This window comes from Microcebus murinus, chromosome 9 (assembly GCF_040939455.1).
Source record: "Microcebus murinus isolate Inina chromosome 9, M.murinus_Inina_mat1.0, whole genome shotgun sequence".
NCBI lineage: Eukaryota > Metazoa > Chordata > Mammalia > Primates > Cheirogaleidae > Microcebus > Microcebus murinus.
Genome location: NC_134112.1, coordinates 12,397,214 through 12,418,805, shown reverse-complemented (window position 1 = coordinate 12,418,805; position 21,592 = coordinate 12,397,214). Strand labels below are relative to the sequence as shown.

General features: G+C 46.6%; 1 protein-coding gene and 1 long non-coding RNA gene across 3 annotated transcripts in view; one reads left to right on the top strand and one right to left on the bottom strand.

The window, feature by feature from the left end:
* The first annotated feature begins 806 nt into the window (after positions 1-806).
* On the top strand, positions 807-5,423 carry LOC105858097 (uncharacterized). Its single transcript, XR_012920979.1, has 6 exons — positions 807-935; positions 1,051-1,148; positions 2,209-2,425; positions 3,473-3,603; positions 4,511-4,702; positions 5,360-5,423. It is a non-coding gene; the product is annotated as an uncharacterized LOC105858097 (long non-coding RNA).
* The window catches only part of GLI3 (GLI family zinc finger 3), a 268,725-nt gene continuing 252,552 nt past the window's right edge, over positions 5,420-21,592 (bottom strand). For both annotated transcript variants that reach the window (XM_012740961.3, XM_012740966.2), the window contains exons 13-15: positions 16,210-16,500; positions 11,606-11,933; positions 5,420-10,623 (exon numbers count right to left, since the gene is read on the bottom strand). In XM_012740961.3, coding sequence (XP_012596415.2) covers positions 8,312-10,623; positions 11,606-11,933; positions 16,210-16,500 — 2,931 coding nt within the window. In that variant the 3' untranslated portion in view covers positions 5,420-8,311. The remainder of the gene's footprint in view (positions 10,624-11,605; positions 11,934-16,209; positions 16,501-21,592) is intronic.

Sequence of the window (21,592 nt, the reverse complement as noted above, 5' to 3'; positions counted from 1 at the left end):
TCCCCTTTGCCTTGAAGGCTCATGATAGAGCGTTGTTTGTCACTGCCCCGCAGCGGGGCAGAGGTGGATGAGAAAGGGACTGGACTATTATCTCCATTCATGTGACACATTTATCTAAGCTTGAAGGGGAGGGAGCTTGCACTGGATCTTTGGTTTTTGTTCTTTGCATGAACTTCAGGAGAAATATTTATTGTGATGTTTTGTGACTTCATCTTTGGAAGGATGTGGATCAAATGGGAGGTGTCGAGGGACCCGAGTTCACAGAGCAGCAGGGTTAGGAATGGCTGAGCAATGAATCTGTAACTTACAGTCACTCCAGAGAGCCTGAGATGCCCAAGGTGCAGGGGAAATAAATCTCTTAATCGGGAGACTACAGCCAATCCTTGAGCTATGACATCCACACTGGGCTTTTTGTTTTTTCCTTCGCCAATATTATTTTTTCTTGCCTACCAACTTTGCTGCTTGCTAAACAATTCCCTCTGGGCAAGGCATCTAGGTATATTTTGGATAAACATTTGGGGGCATCCGAATCAACTTCAAATGAAAATGCATGTATTTCTTGTCTTGACTCACTGGGGATACCGGCCACAGACTTCTTATCTTGGTAGTAAGTGAAGCAGCTCTGTTCCTTTTCTTCTTCCCCCAGAGCCCTGGCTGGTGGCCAGCTCCCAGCCGCAGCGGGGGAGGAGGAGCAGGGAGGTGGCTGGCCGCCTGTCTCCCTCCAAACAGCAACGGAATGCCTTGGCCTGGCTGTTCAGTAATCCTCTGCCAGCTGGCTGCCGTCCTTCCCTCTGGGAACTCAGTGAATCACACCTCCGCAGCGCATTTGGCTCTTGCAAGCCCTGAAGGGCTGGAGCCTTGTGCCTGCCAGCGCTGAGGAGGAGCTGCAGCCCAACTTCTGAGCATGGATCATGTCGGGACCCTGGAATTTCTGAGTGCGTGAGGCTTCCCAGCTGCAGGGGAAGAACGCCCCTCTGGAGGCACGGCAGCCTTCAACATGGGCTGGGCTGCTCACCAGGGCAAGTGTTTTCTCTTTGCCTGTCTCCTTAGGGGCCCTTCCAGGAGCAGAGGTTTTGGAAGGTGGGCAAGCAAAGGAAGAGCGGAGGACTGGTTCTCCCCCTGCATCTCCTCCCATGACCTCAGATAAGGTAAAGCTCCAGCGCATGAGCTCTGCAGCTCTGCAGCTGTCCGATCACCAGGCGAGAGGCATGGGGTGATAAACGCTACCAAATGCAGCACACTGGGGGTGTTTATTTCAATGGCTCAGGCCTGAGTCCACAGGAGGGAGGGGACTGCTGAGATACCCCTTCTACCGTTGGCATTAGAAACCCGAATTCCAAGGCTGGACCTTTTTCAAAAGCAGGGAGGTGACCAGGCTTTAGCTGCCCCTAATTTAAGTGACTGGAGAGTCTTTCTTTACACCGGGCATGGGAAAGAAGCCCCATTAGACACAAGTAGCCTGGAGAGAGCAAAGCCAACCTGTGCACCCTCCCCTAGCCCATCCTGGCCTGGGGACGCTGGCCCCTCTGCCGCAGGGAGGGTCCTGGGCGAGGCTGGCCGGCTGTTCAGCAGCGCTGGTGCTCCTTCCAGTTTGGTTAGCAGGCTTGCCAGGCCACCTCTCACTTTGGTCACTCCGACACAGCCTGGGACATCTCCAGTAGGAGGAGGGAGAGCTGGGAGCAAGACGGGGGTGTGAGCTGGGCCCACCGAGCCGTGGCAGGGTGAGAAGTCGAGGTACCAATGAGAAACGAGCCTGTTACTTCATTAAAATATTCCTGTATAGTGAAAAAGACAGCCCATATGCACCAACTGGGAATTCCACATAAAGTTGCCCACTTACTTGGTGAAGAGCTGGTGACGGCAGGTCCTGGCTCCCCCCAGCACCCTGTCACTGTGGTCACACTCTGCCTTTGTCTCCTGGGGGCTGGGAAGGAGCTGGGGAGGGAAGGACACAGCATTCCTCACCACTGTCGCGTCCCCTGCTTCCCTTCTACCCGGAGGCAGGAGGAACCTGCAGACCAGGAGGGGGTCTGCCTGCTTCATGGAGCCAGGGACAGGGCCACTGTGGCCCGTGTGGGACCAGGGGCACCTTCCACTCTGCCTCCCCTCCAGCCTTTCCCCAGCACCCCCTCACATGCCACCCCTCCTATCACTGCCATTAAAAAAAATTATTTTCCCTGTAAAGATCCAAATAACCTCTCCCCCAAGTCAATCCCACCCAGGTCCTGCAGGAGCTGAGCAGTAGACATTGATGAGTGAGCCTCATGACGGCCACTTAACACAGCCAAGCCTCTTGCATTGAGGAGGAGGAGAGAGAGAGGGAAGAAAGAGGAACAATCACAACAAAAATTCAACACTTCCACTTCTCCTTGGCTCACGAGCCCTTTCCTTTCCTCAGGAAATAACGTCTTTCGTACCCTCGGAGGTATGCATTTCCCCCCTGGGTAACCACTGAAACTGGAGCACATCTGTTGGAGGATAAAAAGCATCGTGTCATGGTTTATTTGGCAGTAGTACTTGTTCTTCCCTAGTGGGAACATGGAGTAATGCATGTCTCACTCTGGAAGGCATCTTGGATGGGATGGAATGGGCATGCACTAAATTCTCCTTTGTATTAATATCATGTGTCACTAAATTCTCAACTGTTATGGGGTTTCTGTTCCCAACCTTCCCCAGTGTCACTCAGGGTCTCTTAACTCTCAAAACCTGTCATTTTTCAGCCCATGTTTTACTGGCCCTAGATGCTGTTTTTGATAGTATTGCCTCCTGAAATTTACCTCCGTTTCGAGAGCTCACAGTCTCCCCACCCTCCCTTACCGGTGCCAGCCTCATCCCTTGGTCCCTGGGGCCAGCGTTCCTTGGGGTTTGTTTCTCAGTCCTCTCCTTCTGCCACCATGCCTGGTAATGACACCTGATCTCACCCTTTCTTCCTGTTACCTGCAGACCACAGGGTCCTGAGTGTAGGTCTGTACTGGAATGTCCCTCTGGGCCCCTGCCTGCTGTTATGTCTCCTCTGTATTTTCATTCCATGAACCAGGGGCTCTCAACCTGGAGCGATTTTTGTCCCCATGGGACATGCAGCAATGTCTGGAGATGTTTTCAGGTGTCATAACTTGGGGGGATGCCACTGGTATCCAATGGGTATTGGCCAGGACCCACTGCATATCCTACAGCACTGAGGACAGTGCTCAACAATGAAGAATTATCAGCCTCAAATGTCAATAGTAGCAAGTTTAAGCAAGCATTTCAGATGGTTAATGCCCCAAGCAGAACTTCCTCTTGAACATCTTTCATTAGGACATGCCATTGTGCTCTGCATCTACAAGTCTGTCTCTCCCACTGGGCTAGGAGCTCATGAGTACACTAAGTTTTATTTATCTTCTCTAGTCCATATTAAAGAATGTGAATCGAATATTGGATATCCAGGCAGCATGGCTGAATTAATGGCACATGTCACTGTCCTCTTGCCCAGACGTTTATCTGAAAACAGGGGCCACCATAAGCTCCCACCCACTGGGTGCTGAGGAAGGACGGAATCTGCATGTGAAGTTGAAGGTTCAGGGCAGGAAGATCTGTAGACCTAAGATTCCAGGCCTCTGCTGGGTGAGTATGGGCCAGTGCCTGTGGCCACAAAATGCATGGGAAGGAAAAAAAAAAAGCCTAGAAACAATTTAGATTCTATTACTAACAATTGTTGAGAGGTTGAATAACTAGGTAGAAAATGTATGAACAAGGCCTATGTTGGCAAAATGAGATTTGAAAAAACCTAAAAGCTAATATTAAAGGAAAGATGAGCCCAGATTGTGTTTGGAATAGTAAATACACTCTAAAGTAAAACCAAAGGGGAAAACTGCCAAGAAAATAAATAGAAAACCTTGGAAGAAAGAAGAAATAAGACGTTTTGGCAGTGGGTTAATTTCCCCATCTTATTTTAGCATTCTCCTATTATATTCTTGTTTGGGTAATATATAATGTCTTTAAATTCCAAAAATTACTTAATGTCAATCTTTGTGAAATACCAAATACATTGCAGCTTTACCATTTTCCCTCAGAGTCTGCTTTCTTCACGTTGTCTCCACAGGAGGCATTTTTAACACCCAGCTGTGAGCAGTCCCCGCTGCCAGCCAGCCGCGTGGGGAGGGGTCTCATTCCTGCGGGCATCCCCCTTCCTACTCTTCCTGTTAGCCTCTTTTCTCGTCTCACTTTGGCTTGCTACATGGCATGCCTCTTTGTGAGCTGACAATTTATACCTGAGGCAGGATATAAATTCATATTTTTTCTTATTTTTCCCTGGCCTCACTTGGACACTTTATGTGAGGGATCTATTTATGAAAGCAAAGCATTTCGGATGGATGGGAGGAAATTCTCCTCGGGGAATCTGGAATGCATGGGGCGTCCCTGTGACTGGAGAAACCCTGCTAGAGGACAGCGAAGGACACGGTCAGCACCCGCAGGACAGAGGCCGCCCGGGGACGCATGCTGATGCACCTGTGTGCGCCCATCCTTGTAGCCCCGGGGTACCCACAGCCGGGACCTTGCCCTTCCCAGAAACAACAACCCTCAGCTGGTGGCTCAAAAGACACGTGCTGCTTACTCAGAAAGAGGAAGGGAAGACGATGGGAGTCTTTTATGGTGACCTGGAGAATGATATTGCAAACCGACATGAAAAAACAAACGAGGCAAATAACTTTACATTTCTAAGGTCAGTTACTCAAAGCCACATAAACGCAGGCTTCCTATCATGTCAGATTTTCTGTTAGCATGTGCTAGGGTACCTCTGAAATGAGAGGATAATGCATAAAAGTGGGACAAGCTAGACTACTACTGTCTTCCTGAGAAACACATGCATGAGCGTTGTGATGCAACGCATGATGCAGCATCTTCCCCACTTTAGGGGTGAGGAGTCTGGGCCTCAGGGCCATAGTTCCCTCAGCTTGTATGTGGGGGTTACGATCCAAACACGGGCTCTGGATTTTTTCAAAGACGGCACACTTTCCATGCAGCTATGAGTTAAATAAACAACCTAATAATAAAATTTCAGTACAAAGAGTTTTTTTATTGACATTGTAAGAAACATTTTTTTCTTCGTTACAAAAGGACTAAGTGGTTCTGAAAGCAAAGGTAGAGTTCATCTGGGGCTGGGCTGCAGCCCCTGGGCTTGAGGTGGGCGCGGAGCATCGTGGTGGCTGCAGGCTTGTCCGAGGGAGGCCCGGGGCCGGTCACATCCAAACACTATGCCTACAATACTTAAATGTATTTACATGTGTTTCTTTTAAAAAAGGATTACACGTTTTATTTTTTAAAAAATCTAAAAAAGGTGAAAAAAATGAACTTGCATTTTTATCTTACACGTCTGCAGGATACACAAGGGTAACTTGTCAGATGAGAACATCCTCCTGCCAGTGCCAAACAACACAGGAAACCAGGTGACAAGACGGCTTGGACTCCGCAGCAAGCGTGTGCTCTCCGGCCCGTGCGTGCACAGCCTCCGAGCACTGCCTGGACAACACCAGCTGGTCCTCTCCTTGACAAGATTAACACAAAATAAGGCACATACATCTCAAGAATCAAAACACTGCGGCTCAAGAGAACGAGTCAATGTGTGAGGAGTGGGGAGTAGTTTAGTTCTTTAGAAGGACAAACAAAAATGGCTGGAAAAATAAAAAGAAGTTTAACACAGACGTGAAGCAGGAGTACCACGTGTGAGCCTGCATTTTTTAGAAGAGGCAGGGCGGTGACACTAGTGAGTCGGTGGTCTCTGGATGCATAGGTCAGAGAAACGGAGAGACGACTGGAGGCAGGTCCCAAGGTATGAGATGCCAAGGCTACAGAGATCCCACGGCCCAACGGGGTATTTTCCAAGTGACCTCAAAAGACCTTCCTTCCAATGGACCATCGCGACAGATCCTGGCAATCCTGAAGAAGTACACTTTCTTCTTCCCTCCCTCCTCTCCTCCATTCCTTCTGTAATTTCCATATTGAGAGAACTGAAATACTGAGCTGAACCTTGTGCCTCCTGCAAATCTAAAAGCAGTAGCAAGGAAACACAAACACAAAAAGATAAATAAAAGGGGAAACCCAGAAGACAACCTGAAACCAAAGGAAAAAAAGAGCAGCACAGGATGACAACTGTGCTGGGCCTGATCACTATCCCCAGGAAGGACAAAGTTGATACAGGGATGATGATACTACAGGGAACGGCCTCTGGGGGAGGAGCTCGGCATGGCGCCCAGACCCACATGCCTTGCTTGGGGGTGGAGAACACTTGGGCCCCATTCTCCGAAACCAAGGGTAGGAAAGGGATTGGGCGAAACCATTACAACATGCAAAATAAGACCAGGACCTGGAGATTTAGAGATTTGTGGAAAAATCAGATTAGATCTCTGATTTTGTGAACATCATCATGACCTATTTCAGAAACACAGATAAAGCCTTGCTTTTTCAGCTGAAAAGTAGTAGAGACTCTACTCTCCTGGGCTCAGATCAGTAGTTCTCTTTTGCTTTGGGGCTGTTCCAAAGGGGACACATCCTTTAATTTCTAGGAAGGCATGGGCGGTGGGGAGGACGGCAGGCAGGTCCCAAATGGCAAAAACACCTCCATACTGAGATTCTTGGTCCAAATGAGAGCAAATAAACATGACAAAAATGGGCTGGTCCTAACATTCTATTATCTAACACTTCATTTTACTTGATTTTGTCTTCCTCCGACTAATTTAAACAGCAGGAATAAAGGGGAAAAAGCCACACAATTGAGTCACGAATCACTTTGGATAAATCCAACTCCAGGGGTCAATGGGACAGAATATAGCGGGTAGTTGGAGGTGTTAGTATTTCTATTTTAGTAGTTCCTGTATTTGAAAAGCAATATGCTGGATAATCCATGTACTCTCTCTGCACACATAGTATGACTTTTATGTGTATTGACTGTTTGTGGGGAGTAGCTGCACTTTTAAAATCTTTAAATGTTTTAATTCAAAACAAAAATACAGACACTAGTCCACATTAAGGACTAACTGCATGTAACATTTAACTACTTAAATGGATGCAACATTCAATGGACCGGGTGTGAAAAAAGGCATCCATACAGCTACTAAATCTTGTCCCCAGTGCTCTCAAATACTAAAAATGGTTGAAGCAATTTATTCCCAATATCAAAGTATGTGAGATTTTTCTTTTGTAAGTAAGTTTTATAAATCCCTTAAAATAGGGCGTATAGAATAGAAATACTCCTTCACTACAGTGGAATTAATAAGGGTTAATGATAAAGCTGGTTGTGAGGTTGTTTAAATGCCTATATACTTAGAGCTATATATAATCAATTCTCAGTTATCTATGATAATGGGGAAAGAGATGGAACTGATCAACAAATACAGCAAACCCAGGAACATTGCCCAAACTAATTCTATCCAATTGCTTCAAACTACAATCTATCTAATTTCTTACCAGAACAGATAAAAGTAGCAAGGTGGTATCCGAGCATCACCAACTGCCTATTTCCTCTCTCATGGCAGCCCTAAACAGCACCGAATGCTCGTGAAGGCAGACGGAAAAGAGGTACAAGAGATAACTGAGAACTGACCCTATAGACATCGCCACCCAAAGCACATTTATGGACTCCAAGAGCTGAAAACCCAAACTGTGAGCAAACTACTTCATTTGCAAGAGGCCCTAAGTTTCCACTTCGTGTAACTGTCGAAAGTATGCCCTGAACTGAACTGGGGGTGAGGAGTACATCAAAAAATCTGTCATCTATGCTGCAGTGCACCCACAAAAGAGTCTTAAACTCATATTCTGATTCTTGTGCCCAATGTGGGAATTAAAAGCAAAACAAAAAACAAAACACAGAAACAAAACACTGAGCATATGCAAAGGAAAATAAAAAAAGCTGGAAGTGTAACCCACTGGTCACAAGCACACCAACTCCTATTTCCTTCGAGTAACAGAGAAACATGTCAAATCCTTTAATTTGACCGCTCTTCTAAAAGAAAGAAGAACATGCACATCACACATTTACATTGGTTTACTAAAAAACGGGGCGGGCTTACAGTTTTTTAAAAAAGAGGGTGGTTCGAGTGTAACAATACTGATTCAAAACTGAAATGGAAGACAGTTTCTCCCTAGAATACTTTAGGGTTTTTCAGAGTCCTTTTCCATAAAAGGAATATACTTGAAACACATCCCAGTTAGGTGAGATGAGATTGCTAACATACATACAGAACTAAAAAAACAGACCAGCCAAAAACGAAGTCAGTTCCATCTTTTCAACTCCTATTAGTTTTACGTTTGTTTGCAGTCCTTTTTTTCCTAACGCCTACTGCATAACTGCAAGGAATTTGCTTTCTTCCGCGAGGGAGGTGAGCAGAGAACTCATGTCCCCGACAGCCATGTTGGTGGTGCTCACAGACAGAGCTGGGAACGGGAGGGACGCCCGCGGCGTGGTGAGGCGGGAGGAGCTATGGGAAAGGTTCTGAATGATACTTGGGCTCAGGGCCCCTGACATCAGGCTGGAGTGGTCCCCGTCGTCAATGATGGCGTCGAAATCAATCTGCACCCCTTCCAGGTCGTGGCTGTCGAGGCTGTCAACCGTGCTTGTGACCTGGTTAGCACCTGGAGAAAGTAACTCAGAGTTTTCGGCGCTGGCCCCCTGTAGCAGGCAGTTGGCTTCTGACATGGAGAACGCACCGGCTTTCATGTCGTGCTGACTGTAGCCCACGGTTTGGTCATAGAACTGACCAGAGTAATTCTGCATGTTAGAACAGAGTGGGTGAGGCTGTCCTTGCATCTCCAGCTTGATGCCGTTCACCCTGCAGGTCTGACTCGTGTCACTGAGCTGTCCTTGCTGCACAGCCAGGCTGCCCCTTGGCACAGCCTGGCGCCGGCTGCCTCCAAAGCTGGCGCACGGCTGGTAGCCCCTGACGACCGCAAAACTCGACGGCTGGCCACCCATGCTGTGAGTCCCTGGCAGGCAGCTCTCTGGCCCTTGATAGCTGTTGATGTGTGAGGTAGCACTAACCTGCCCTGGCATCGGCTGACCGGGGCGGCCTGGCCCCTGGTGCTGCATGCTGTCGCTGAGTAGCTGCTGGGCCAGGTAGCCCTGACCCACCAGGTCTGGGGGCTGCATGCCATTCACGGTGCCGCCAGCTGACTCATTTGGGGCCCCTGGCAGACCAAAATGGCCCCCATTCCCTTGCATGGTGGCGCCTTTTAGCTTTGACCCTTGAATCCCAGCACCGCAGGCACCGTCTAGCGCACCCAGGGCCACCGGCTGCCTGTTGAGGCAGTTCCCATACTGTGGGGCCTTATACGGCTGTTCGTGGAAGGTGTTCCCCGCGGTGCCAGCCCCGCTGCCTCCGTGGACCACCAAGTGCTCCGGGCCGCCGTAGGCGCCGCTGCTCTCCCCCAGGGCCTGATACGCCCCGGCGGGCCCCGCCGCGCCCCTCAGCGCGCTCTGTGGGTGGACAACCATGCTGTTGTACAACCCGAAGGCTCGCGCCTGCTGCACCGCGGACCGCGGGCCACACTTCAGCTTGGAAGAGGACAGGTCGGCGCTTCCGGAGCTGACTTCGTTCCACTGAATGGGCAGGTCGGTTTTGCTGCCGTCGGCGCAGGCCTGCTCCAGGGCGTGGTACTGCTGGCCCACGTGGCCGTCCGGCAGCCCGGGCTGGTCGAAGTCCCCGGGCGCGTGGGGCACTTTGCTGTCCTCAGACAGCGCGCTCGGGAAGTGCTGCTCATACCCTGCCTGGTTCTGAGAATTTAAATACTGCACCACGTCGTCTGGCAAGAAGTCCTCGTCGTTCAAGTTGGCATCGGCGTCCATGGTCAGGGACTCCAGGGTGACGTTCTCGGTGATGCTGGGAGGGCAGGGGGACGCGTAGAAGTTTCGGGACTGGCCGCCCTCGGGCCGCGTGTAATTCTGAAGCACTAGGCTGCGCTTTTCCCCGGAGGGAGGCGGCGCGGGAGGACTGGAGCTGCCGAGGCTGCTGAAGCGCTGCGCCCGGGGCAGGGAGAGGCTCTCGGGCACCGTCCGCACCGGGTCGCTGGCGCGCCTCACGCCGTTCCCCAGCGCGTCGTGCAGCAGCAGGTGGCGCCGGCCGTAGCCGTGGGCGCCCCCGTCGCTGCGCCTCCGCGGGGGGTTGAGGGGCGGCAGGGTCCCCCCGGGCTCCCTGCCGTCCCCGAGCAGGGCCATGCGCGTCTTCAGGCTCATCCTCTCCATGTTGGGCAGGGGCGTGGGCGGCGGCCCGCCGGTGGCCGCGGCGTACTTGGCCTTGAGGCGGTACTGCTGGGCCGGCGTGAGGCTGAGCAGGCTGGGCAGGCCGTCGCCCTGGCTGGCCTCGCTGGACCTGCGCGAGGCGTCGGTGGAGATGGGGTCGTAGGAGTCGGCCACGCTCACGTTGTGCGGCCGGCCCTCGGCCTGCGACGCCTCGCTGGAGCGGCGGCTGGAGAAGCAGGGCGAGATGCCCGAGGAGCGGCGGCTGCTCAGGTAGGCCGAGCTGATGGTGCTGGCGCTGCTGTCCCTCCTGCCCAGCATGTTCAGCATGGTGACGTCCACCCCGGAGAGGTCGCTTCTGCTCGGGAGAAGAGTCATGGGCCCACCCAAACTGCAGTTGTTGTTGGACTGTGTGCCTGCGGAGCAAGCGGAAACAGAGAGAGGGAGAGAGAGGATGGGAAGACGAAGTCATTCCAAGGATGGCTTCAACCAGGCCTCGGCAAACTTTTTCTGCAAAGGGCCAGGCAGTAACTGCTTTTGGTGTCCCAGGCCACGCAGTCTCCCTCACAACTATTCAACTCTGCTGTGTGGCCCCCAAGCGGCCAGAGAGAACAGTGAACAAATAAATCTGGCTGGGTGTCCCATAAAACTTTCTTTACAAAAGCAGGTGGCAGGCTGTATATAGCACACAGGCTATCGTTTGCTGACCCCTGGCTTAAGCAAAACGATGAAAATTTCCTCAATTTACTTAAGCCACAGGCATAGTGCAAGGACAGAAAGAATCCTGGGATGTATACACAACACCCAAATTCCATGCAAGTCCATGGCCAAAGGTATTCTAGGAGTTTCCCATCCACACTTGGGGTTTCCCTTTGATCCTACATCCTACAAACAGGTAACATACCTGAGTTGGTAGAGTACAAAGGTTCATCCTTAGGATGTGCTCCAGGTATTATGTAATCTTGGAAGCAAAAACTAAGGAAGGAACTAACAATGGGAAGGGGTGCTTGCTTTTCCTTAAGCTAGGCATATATTATTAAAAGTTGCTGCTAACCTGGTTTTAGTTTTAGAAACCAGAGACAGGGTGCTAACCACAGATGCCTTTGCTGTTGGGATTTTCTTACCCTAGTCTAATAGCTATGATTTCACCATCAGAGTATGAGTCAGATATAGTCTTACTTTTTGTCTCAGTATTATCCTGTTCCTACCTGTTTTTAAAATACAGACCCTCCAGAAAGGCAGCTCAAATGGGTTTAACGTTAATATGGATGTAATTAACATTAAAATTATAGGAAAATTTTAGGGCTGGTGGAGAAACTAGCAAGCTTAAAACAGAGGGCCCACATTAAAAAGAACAGAAAAACTCTAAGCAGATGCCTGGCCTGATGTGAGACTCACCATTTCCTATGAGAGGAGAGACTGCAGGGGGTTTGGGGGGTAGAACGGGGTTCAGCCGTGGAAGCACTCCATTCACTTGTTTTAGCCTTTCTAGTTTCACGTGCTCCATCCATTTGGTCCCTGCCGGGTTTCTCCTGGCTTGCAAAGCGAGGGCTGCGGCTGCAGTGGAAATGGTCGAGTCCATGATCGGGGTTTCGTCGATGCCACCGAGGTCTCCTGCACTGCCTCCATCGGTCAGAGGGAGCTCGAGCCCACTGTTGGAATAGCTGCTGATGGGGGACTGTTGGCTGCTGCATGAAGACTGACCACCAGGGCTTGGCTGAGATGTCTGTTGGGGTCAAGAGGGAAGGAAAGAAACGTCACCAGGAAGGTACAGGCAACGGAGCCTGTAATGAGAGCTCATGCATATCAAGACCTTCAGGATTATCAGCCAGTTGAGTGAGAAGAAAAAAGTACGTTCTGGTGAATGGAGGTGGGCGCTCTTGGCCAAAATGACTGATGGACCACACCAGGCTCATGTGCAGGGGGAGGCAATGCACAGCAGAGGATGCTAGCGGCATGGTATGCCACCATGGAACCCTGCCCAGATGCCCACTCTGCAAACTCACTTCCTTGGTTCCAGTCTCACCTCCATGACTGTATTCTTTGGGCATATTACTTAGCCACTCTAAACCTCAGTTTCCTTATCTACAAAATGGGGACCACTTATCTTAGGAATTGTTGTCAGGAATGAAATGTGAAACCCACAGAGCATACAAGGATAAAAAACCCTGGATAATAATATTTGGCTTAGAGGGCATTCGCAATTATTCTTATTCCACGTGGGTTTTGTCTTTTGGTTCATTTTGCTCAGCCGAAACTTAAACTCGAGACATGCTCCATAAGCACACATTACCTCCTCTCCATCCAGAGCCCCTCTAGGCTATTCAGGGCTGGCTAGCCAGGCTCTTTGTAACTCCTCCTCCCTCCTTCTACAGTTTCTTGCTTTTGTAGAAATTCAACCTGGGTGTGTGGGTAAAGGCAGCTACAAGAGGTAAAACTTTAATCACTTAGCTTCTCCTGTACCCAGAGAGAAAGAAAGAGTGCAAATCACACCCATCATGAGCTATGATTTCACAATTTCCCTTAGTGTGCCACTGGCAGTTCAGTAGGAGAATTAGGAATGATTCCCTAACCCCAACCAAGTGAACACTGAAAAAATGCCACAACTAATGGGAACTTAATCTAGTCCACTAGTTCTCAATCAGGGAAAGTACCACCTTCCCTAGAGGCTAGAACACTTAGCTGTCCTCACATCTGGGAACACTGCATAAAATGGCCTGCAATGCATTAGGGCAGGTACACACATAGAACTGTTCTATCTAAAATTCCAGGGGTGCCCTGATTGATAAACAGTTTAATCCTTTTTGTACAGATAAGAAAAGTGATGTTCAGAGGAGTTCAGTGACTGCCCAAAGTCACAAAGTTAATGGTGCAACTAGCCTAGGCTCCTAGGCCGGCTACTTCCATGCATCTGTGGCACCTTGTCCAGTGTTGCTATGGAAACCAGAGCCACTGAGAGCAGCCAACAGGGCAAATTCTCTTGGGAGAGATAACTACACTCACTCAGTTACAGACTACTACGGTCTCAGGTGCCAGGCACAGTGCCACAGTGCCACCTGGAAGGGGTTTTAAAGAGGTTTTCTCAGTGGAACCCGTTACATGTTTTCTGCTATCATAGTACATACACCCCCAAAAAACAAACACTTTCTAAGTGAGTGCCACATGATACACTAACTTTGTCCTGGGCAACCAAGCAGAGCAAAGTAAGATATACAAAATTGATCATGAGTATATGAAGCCTTGCTTCACTTTTTTTTTTTTTTGCCTCAGCAGAGTCTTGGAGTGCCAGACCACCTGCTCCTACCCGAGGTACTTGTTGTTTCCAGACCTTTGAGTGTCTTTCACTTTTGGATTTATCAAATCAGAGTGTGTGGAGACATGAATCTGTGTGTATGGGCATGTACACACAGGCAGACACACACTTTCATAGAGTCTGTAAGAAGGTACAAATTAGAAAACTGCTTTGGTGAACTTGGACATTAAAATAAAAATTAAGTTGCTAACAACAAACGTGTGTCCAGATCTTCCCCAAAGAAGGTGGTGCATGTCTGGCGCAGGAATGAATTTATGCTCGTCAGTACGATAATTAAGTAGTCTTTGAGAACATCTGCTTGGTCGGCCCCAGTGTGATATATTATGAAAACCTAGACAAATAGAACAATGAATTTCACCAACTAACTCCACATTTTCCACATGCTGAATGTTCAAAACACATTGCTTCTATATTTGAAGCATATCTGAGTAATGTTCACTACCAAAGATATCACAAAGCCACAAAAACTAAATAAAAATGAAACAAAAAAAGTTAAATGTAAAAATGAAAACAAAACAAAACATAAAGGACAGAGAAGACAAAATTCCCTCACCTTATTACCCACTGTCCTTAGGAAGTGAGAACAAGACATTTAGGAGCATTAGACAGAAGAGATGTTGCATTAATAAGAAAAAAGAAGAAAGAATTTAATTTATAGCATGATGATCAAATCAAAGCCATGTTCTTAAAGAAAGAATATTAGAAATGTAAATCTTATGTGCATTAGTAAATGCCTATACAGATACTTATATTTTAAGTGTGTTTACACATACACACATAATCGTCTACTGTGGAAATGTGACTAACTTATTAAACTCACTCAATCTCAGTTTCCTCACCTATAAAATATGGGGTCTAATCCCAACCTTTAAGATCTCTTCTAGTCCTATGTTTCTATGACTGAATTGCCTTATAAAATATTCTGCACATTGGGGCATTTCAATGTCACTAAGCCAAATTGCTGAAAGTTTTTACGTCTACCAATTTTCTTTTTAAACACTGAGTATGTGGAGAGAATATGACAAGTTTTCTTGAGCTAGGGATGTATATTAAAAGTACAAGAGATTCTAGGTTCTTAGGATATCCCAAGAACATAAATCATCATCTTAGGATGACATAATCTAGGGGACCACAGATTCACTTTCCTTGTTTCATTAATCATTTGAGCACAAACTGTTGAATGTTCTGCAAAATTATTATACTGGTGAACTTTATTTTAGGAATAGATATGTGCACCCCTCCAAAATAAGTATATAAAACATAGTTTATGAACCTTTTAATTTTAAAATATAACAATTGATCATAATACATAAACATTTTATTAAGATGCTTTTTAAAAAAGCAAAGTACAACTACCCACTGACAAATGATAAATCTGGATGGCCTATTTGCATTATGTTGGCTGGACTTAATGCCAATCTCTAAGACTCTTAACAGTTCAAAGACAAACTCAGTTAAGCCATGAAAATGTAGCTTTCCACGCTGCTGATGGTGGAACTGTTTGTGCATTATTTCCTGCCCATATATCCTGCTATATATACAGTGACATCACTCATGAATTTACAGGATGCCAATCCAACTGCTGAACTGCTCTAATTTTAAGAAAATTCTGCCCTTAACTGAGCATAAATCTGCCTATCATTTACGTGCATCCAGAATGTAAGCATGCAACTTCTGTCTGGGGTGTTTCCTCCACAGCTCAGAGTGACAGCCTAGAACTCAATACATTCACACAGTTCAATCCATTCTACACATGGCCAAATACGAATGTACTCAGTGTCCTCTCCTATCTACTCCTTTAGTTTTTCTTGTTGTCCTTTTGAAATTTTTAGGTGTTTTTTTATAAAAGTACATACATGAAATCACCAATTGAAGTTTGAAAGATGTTGAAAAAGTAGCAGAATCCACATATCCTCTTAGTCACCAAACCATAAAGCTGTCTGCCTACACAATCTTTCAGATCTCTCCCTGGCTCTGCACCTCATTGGTTTAGGCACGATTGGCAGAAATGGTCTCCAGTTTATCCAAATCTCTAGACTGGTACTGGAGTGGTTTCTTAAAAAAAAAAAAAATACATCAACCTCAATTGCTGCTGTGCTGTCATGCTGTCCCCCACCTCGCCCCTTCGTGCTCCTGCACATCCCTGAGCTCCCAGGGCTCCTGCTCCTGGCCTGCCCCTCCCCCGGCCCCTGTGGAGTGCTGAGTCAGTGTCCCCTGTCCTCCTCTGCCCTCTGAGTGCACTGGCGGTTTGCTCCTTTCTCGGATGCTTTCTACACAGCCCCATCACACTGAGTGGTAAGTATTTACTTTTCAGTCCTTCCCGCCGCATTTGTAAACCCCTAAAGAATACGAACTGTGGCTTATTCGTGTTAGGGTCTCTAGGGCAAATAAGACAGAAAGCATGCTTACGAAGAGACTCAATGTGTGACTGTCTACATTCCAGACACGCTGAACAGTGAGTGCCTCCTCCCATACCACAGGTGGTGTAGTTCTAGATCGACTTTAAAAGTTCGAAACCTGGAAACACTTTGTCTGAGTTGATCAACTCCAAGTAAGCAATCTAGGTCACTGGGCCCGTGCCCTCCTCAATTCAGACGGCCTGATGCAGTGAGGACGGGGGCAGTCTTGTCCCTCTCTCTCAAATAACCCTGGGCCAGCTCTGGGAAGACCAGGAGAGTGAATGACATACCATGGGCTTCTCCGCCTTGACCGTTTTCACCTGGAGGCACTCTTCCCGCTTTGAGGTAGTGTTGCTGAGGTCCTTCTGCTCCCCGAGGGCTCCCTGAGTCGGCCGGCCAGGTGACCTGGACTGTGAGTGGCTGCCCGGATCTCGCGGGGGTGGGGGCCGAGGATGTATGTCCCCTCGCTGCTTCTTGGTGACGTGGGCCTCCGGGCCGTGCACTGTCTTCACGTGTTTCCGGAGGGAGCTCGGGTCCGTGTAGCGCTTGGTGCAGCCTGGGATTTTGCACACGTACGGTTTCTGCCAAATGCCACGAGAACGAGTTAACGGAGTGATATGAAAATCATTCTGCCCCAGCCCAACAGTCCTTTGTGGCTGCTCGTTACATTTTTCTCATTCGTTCAAAACACTTTCACGAGGCTTTGAGGTGTTCACGTATCTCTAGAAACTAATGGTTAATTAAGGCCATTTGAACATTATTCTATGTTCAATAATCTAGGCTTAATAGATTATTATTTTAGAGAGAGCTCAGTGGGAACTAAGAATGTGTAAATTGCCTTGATGTTCTTAGAGGCATTTATACTGTGAGCGGGAAGAAGTATCATGGTGCCGTGATAGGCACTTAATAGATAGTTGATGATGATGGTGATGGTGGTGATGATGATGATGATGAAAGAAGGCTTAAAAGACACCTATCATCTAATTAGGAGAGCGCTGCATACCTTTCAGAAGAGGCTGTGTGAAGAAATTTCTTATGGATGTCCTGGTTCTGAGATCTAATATCACCCTGCCTCCTTTGAAAATTCACTATTTACGAATAGCCATAATAAAAAAAAAAACAAAACAAAACTGCTTATAGCCTCTGTTAGTTGTCACTAAATATGTTCGCCTGGGTAGCATTACACCTGCGTGGGGATGTTCAAGGATCAAAATACCCAGAACCTTTCTGATATTACAGTCAGAAAGCCGAGCCACGGGATGGCTGTGAACGCTCACCATACCCCGCGCAGGGCTGGGGCTGCCGCAGGACTCCTGGCCTGGGTTCTTCTCCTGAGTACTAACCGAGGCCTGTAAATTATTCCATGCTAATTTCATTTTCTATGTGGGTCAGTGATCAAGCTTACAGGTAAGTTATTAAAAATTACATAGATGCTTATAGCTGAATATTTACTCACATCAAGAACAACTGGCCTTTGCTAGTCAGCATTGTGATTTTTTTTCACGTGGCATGAAATAAAATACACACATAGATGCACGTGTAAATATATATTTATATCTCTGTATACCAGAAGATGAGCTATTAGGTAAGCAATCGTCATAAAAGGCATGATGAATATAATGTATCTATTACATTTAAAAAGATGCCACGTCTTGTAGAATGCATGTCTAAGAGATGCTTTTTCACTAAAAGCCTGAGAGCAGAGTGCTGCCTGAAATGCTGAAATGTCCTAATGCAGTGAAGCAAAGATCCCGAAAATTATCCTGAGAGGCTTCACCTCCAAATCCGAGATTCCTTTGGGTAGAATTGATTCCCATTAACTATGAATTATGTCTATTCAGGAGCTTGTGTGATTTGCCCCATATATATATAATGAAATGAACGCATCAAATTCTATGCATTAGGGACAGAAGAATGGCTCTGAGGATTAGTGCCATTACCTTGCAGTGTTCTGACATTGGCCCTGTGCCTGCTCATGGCACTGCTGTGACAGGCTGCTCCATCAGTGGGCAGCCTGGATGTATGGGGCGGGGGTCTGAACACCAGAAGGCTAGAGGGAACTCAGAGCTTGGCCACACTACATGTTTGAAGAGCTGCTCTTCCTATAAATATATGCATGTGGACATTACGGGTTAGCCTAGAAGCAAGAGCACAGGTAATGTGGAATGAGCATACATACAGATGTCCGTCAGCTCCTGCATTTCCAGGAACAAGAGCCCATCCGAGTACACCTGTGCCCGTGCATGTGAACATGGACATCGTCCATCCACAGAGATTCATAAGAACACAGTGAGGTGCAGGAAATCTACACTTCACAAAACCATAAGCCAAACATAATTAACCCTTCATGTAGATTGTCCTTAAATTTTGTTGTAATGAATGATTGAAATAAAATATAATTAGAAGCTGAGATGAATGTTGTCAGACTTACTGAGGTGCCCATTGTTTAGGTCCTGGATATTCAACTTTTGGCATAGCTGCTACCTTTCTGACTCACTACGTCGATAATACTTTGTGAATGTAGTTGATACTTTTTCTACTGACTGTAGAACTTATACATTTTTTTTTCAATAAACAGTTAATGATCCCTATTGTATGCAAGATTCTGTGAACACAAAGTTGCATACAACAGGATTTAATCTTAAGGAATATAAAATCGGGTAGGAAAAATAAGATGACCTAATTATCTACAATATAAAGTGTGAATGCTACATAAGGAGGTGGACAGAGGAGGGACCATTTTTCAGTTGGGATGATCACAAGAGGTATCAGTTATTAAGAGTCTCTATCTGGGCATAATGCCAGCTCATGGGGTTATGGTGTTAAATAAGATCATGTACATAAAGTGCTTACCAGATGAATGGAATGTAGTAAGCACTCAGTAAATGGGAGCTTTTATTAGGAGGCAGACAGTTTAGCTGGGGCTTGAAAGGAGACTAAGAGTCTGAGGGATAAAAATGAGGGCTAAAGGAGGTGTCCCGAACAAAGGTCCAGTGGCAGAAGCCCTTCATGTATGTAAGCCGGGCAGTCCGCAGCACAGGATTCTGGGAGGTCCTGTTCATGGTCAGGACAGCGATAGGTCAGGAATGGAAGGGCAAGCTTGGGCCAGAGGGGGGAATAGGTGCTTCTACAAGCTTAAGCAGTCCACACTTTTCCTGTAGGAAAGAGAGAACCCATTGGAGTTTTCTGGAGAGGGAGATTCAACAGAATCAGAGCTTGAGGAAACTTGTTTAGTGGTATCTTTGGGAGGAACAGGAACTGTGTGTAAGGAGTAGGGAGCCTTCCCAGCGGCCACCGCTATAGCCCAGTGGCCCTAAACAGGCAGGAGAGCCTGAGGGATGGAACAGTGCCAGAATGGCTTCCCCAAATGGAAATCACTCCCTTCCTGTTCCATTCCATATTCTTGGCTGCACCTAGACTAGCAAAGGGCCTGACACATAACTAGCTATCAGTATTTGTTTAGTGAATAAATGAAGGTACAAAAATGAGAGTGAATAAATGAAAGCAAATAGCTTGATGTATCTAGGATTGTATGATTACACAAAACTGGATTTCCTGGACAAACTTAATTTTGGTGTATCAGAAAATGTCCATCATTCATACACAAGGCCAAAGCCTGGCACATAGGAAAAAGGATTTACGTGTTTGTGAGCAAAATTGTAATTATGTCTTTGTGATCAAGGTTAATTTAGGTGATTTGCTCAACCTTGGTAAATGATATTATTGATAAAGCTATCTCTTAATCTTATAACAGATATTAAACTCTCATATGGCATGGCCCTTTTTACCTCACAGAAGAACACAAGCTCAACTCTAACACACTTAATGAAACTAAACACATGCAAATATTCTAGGTCCATAAAAAGATAAAAAAAACCTCAGTAATTACCTTTGTATGTGTGCATTCTAGTCCTAACACATCCACCGCTGAAATTTCTCCACAATAACAGGAGAGGGGGCTGGCCTAAAATCTATAGGAATGAATACCCCCTAAATTTCTAGCCCAAATTACACTTAACTATATGAAATATAGTTAAACATATTAATTAAATACTAAGTCAGAACCCCTTAAAATTTTTAAATTGAGATAGAATTCACATGACATAAAAGCAATCCTTTTAAGTTACACAATTCAGTGGCATTTAGTATATTCTAGATGTTGTGCAATCATCACACTACCTAATTCCAGAGTCTCCACCGCCCCCAGATGAAACCTTGAACCCATCAGGAGTCATATCTATTCTGTCTCCTCAGCTTTGGCAACCAGTAATCTGCTTTCTGTCTCTGTGGATTTGCCTGTTCTAGACTCCCTAAAATTTTGTACAAATTAAGTACAACAGATTATACTGCAGCTCTTGCACACAGTAAAAGCATTTTTGACATAAAAAAATAAGGATGTGGCATTTCCTGTAAAATGTCTTCAAACAGTTGGTCAATAATGAGAGATTCCAAGTGACTTGAGTTTCCTTATTCCACTGTGACCTTTTCAAAAAGAGTTGGTGTATATGAACTTGCTTGTGTGAGTCTGTGTGTGAATGTGCTTTTGAGAGAGTGTGGCTAATCTCCTTAGAGATGTTTTTGCTCTATCAGTTCGGCTGAAAGAAAATTTGGTGAGAACTATCTTCACCACCTGATGGTCAAATGGCCACTGAGCAGAATGGCTCACTTTGTTTTCACGGATTCTGTCTCCAACCCTCCATCTGAAAGATCCTGAAAGAGCCTGACTTGCATCTGCTGAGGTCAAATGAAAGCCACTCCATAGTCTCACGTGTGCAAAATGCTCCTTTCTCTAGCCCCTTTCGAGCAAACTGCTGATACACTTTGGGGGCTGTACTATGTCTCATATTAACAAATTCCTGTTAGTTATCCTACTTCTACCCAAAACGTGGGGTGTCTTTTTGTCAATCTCTTGATACATCCAAGAGAAGGTTTCATAGAGAAGCCAGAATTTGAGCCAGACCTCCAAAGACAAGTTGGAGGTCTGTTGGCAGATATGCATTAAAATGTGAGCAAAATGAATGGAGAACCATTTTCATTCTTATGCTTCCCTGCAATTCTGGGGGTCATAACTACCTACAAATAAATAGCAATACAATAGGAACCACCCACCACCATGAAGCTTTACTCAGTATATCATCTTAAACAACTGGCTGGAAACTATTCTGGGTTTCTGAGGCTATCTTCCAAGGTCCTTTGGACTTTAGAGTGTCTGGAAATCGTATTTAGCCAAGGCTGGTTGCTCCGTAAGTCTTTTTTGATATAATGCATTTGAAGATACCACCTGGCAAAAACAAATAAAAGTGCTGTCTTAGCTGTAAGCTGCCAGCTACCAACATGCTGCTGCTTCTGAATCCATCCTTGGTGCTTACAGGGTCATCCTTTGCATAGACTCATGCTCTTTTGGGCAGAGCAAGTGGGGTTGAATTCCAAATTAAATGCTCCTACTGTTTGACCAGTAGGTGGCAGTTAGGAACAACAAAGAAACTGAGTTCACACAGGGGTTTTAAAAAGTTCCCTCTTCGTCTGTATTATTCACCAAGTAGGACCCCATTTTCAGCCCTACCTTCACCCGCAGGGTCAGAACCTGCTCAGGCTGGGAACGGCACAGAGGAGAAGACAGAAAGCACCGCACCTTTCCAGGTCCAGTACTCGTGAGGGTCTCTGCTTCCACCC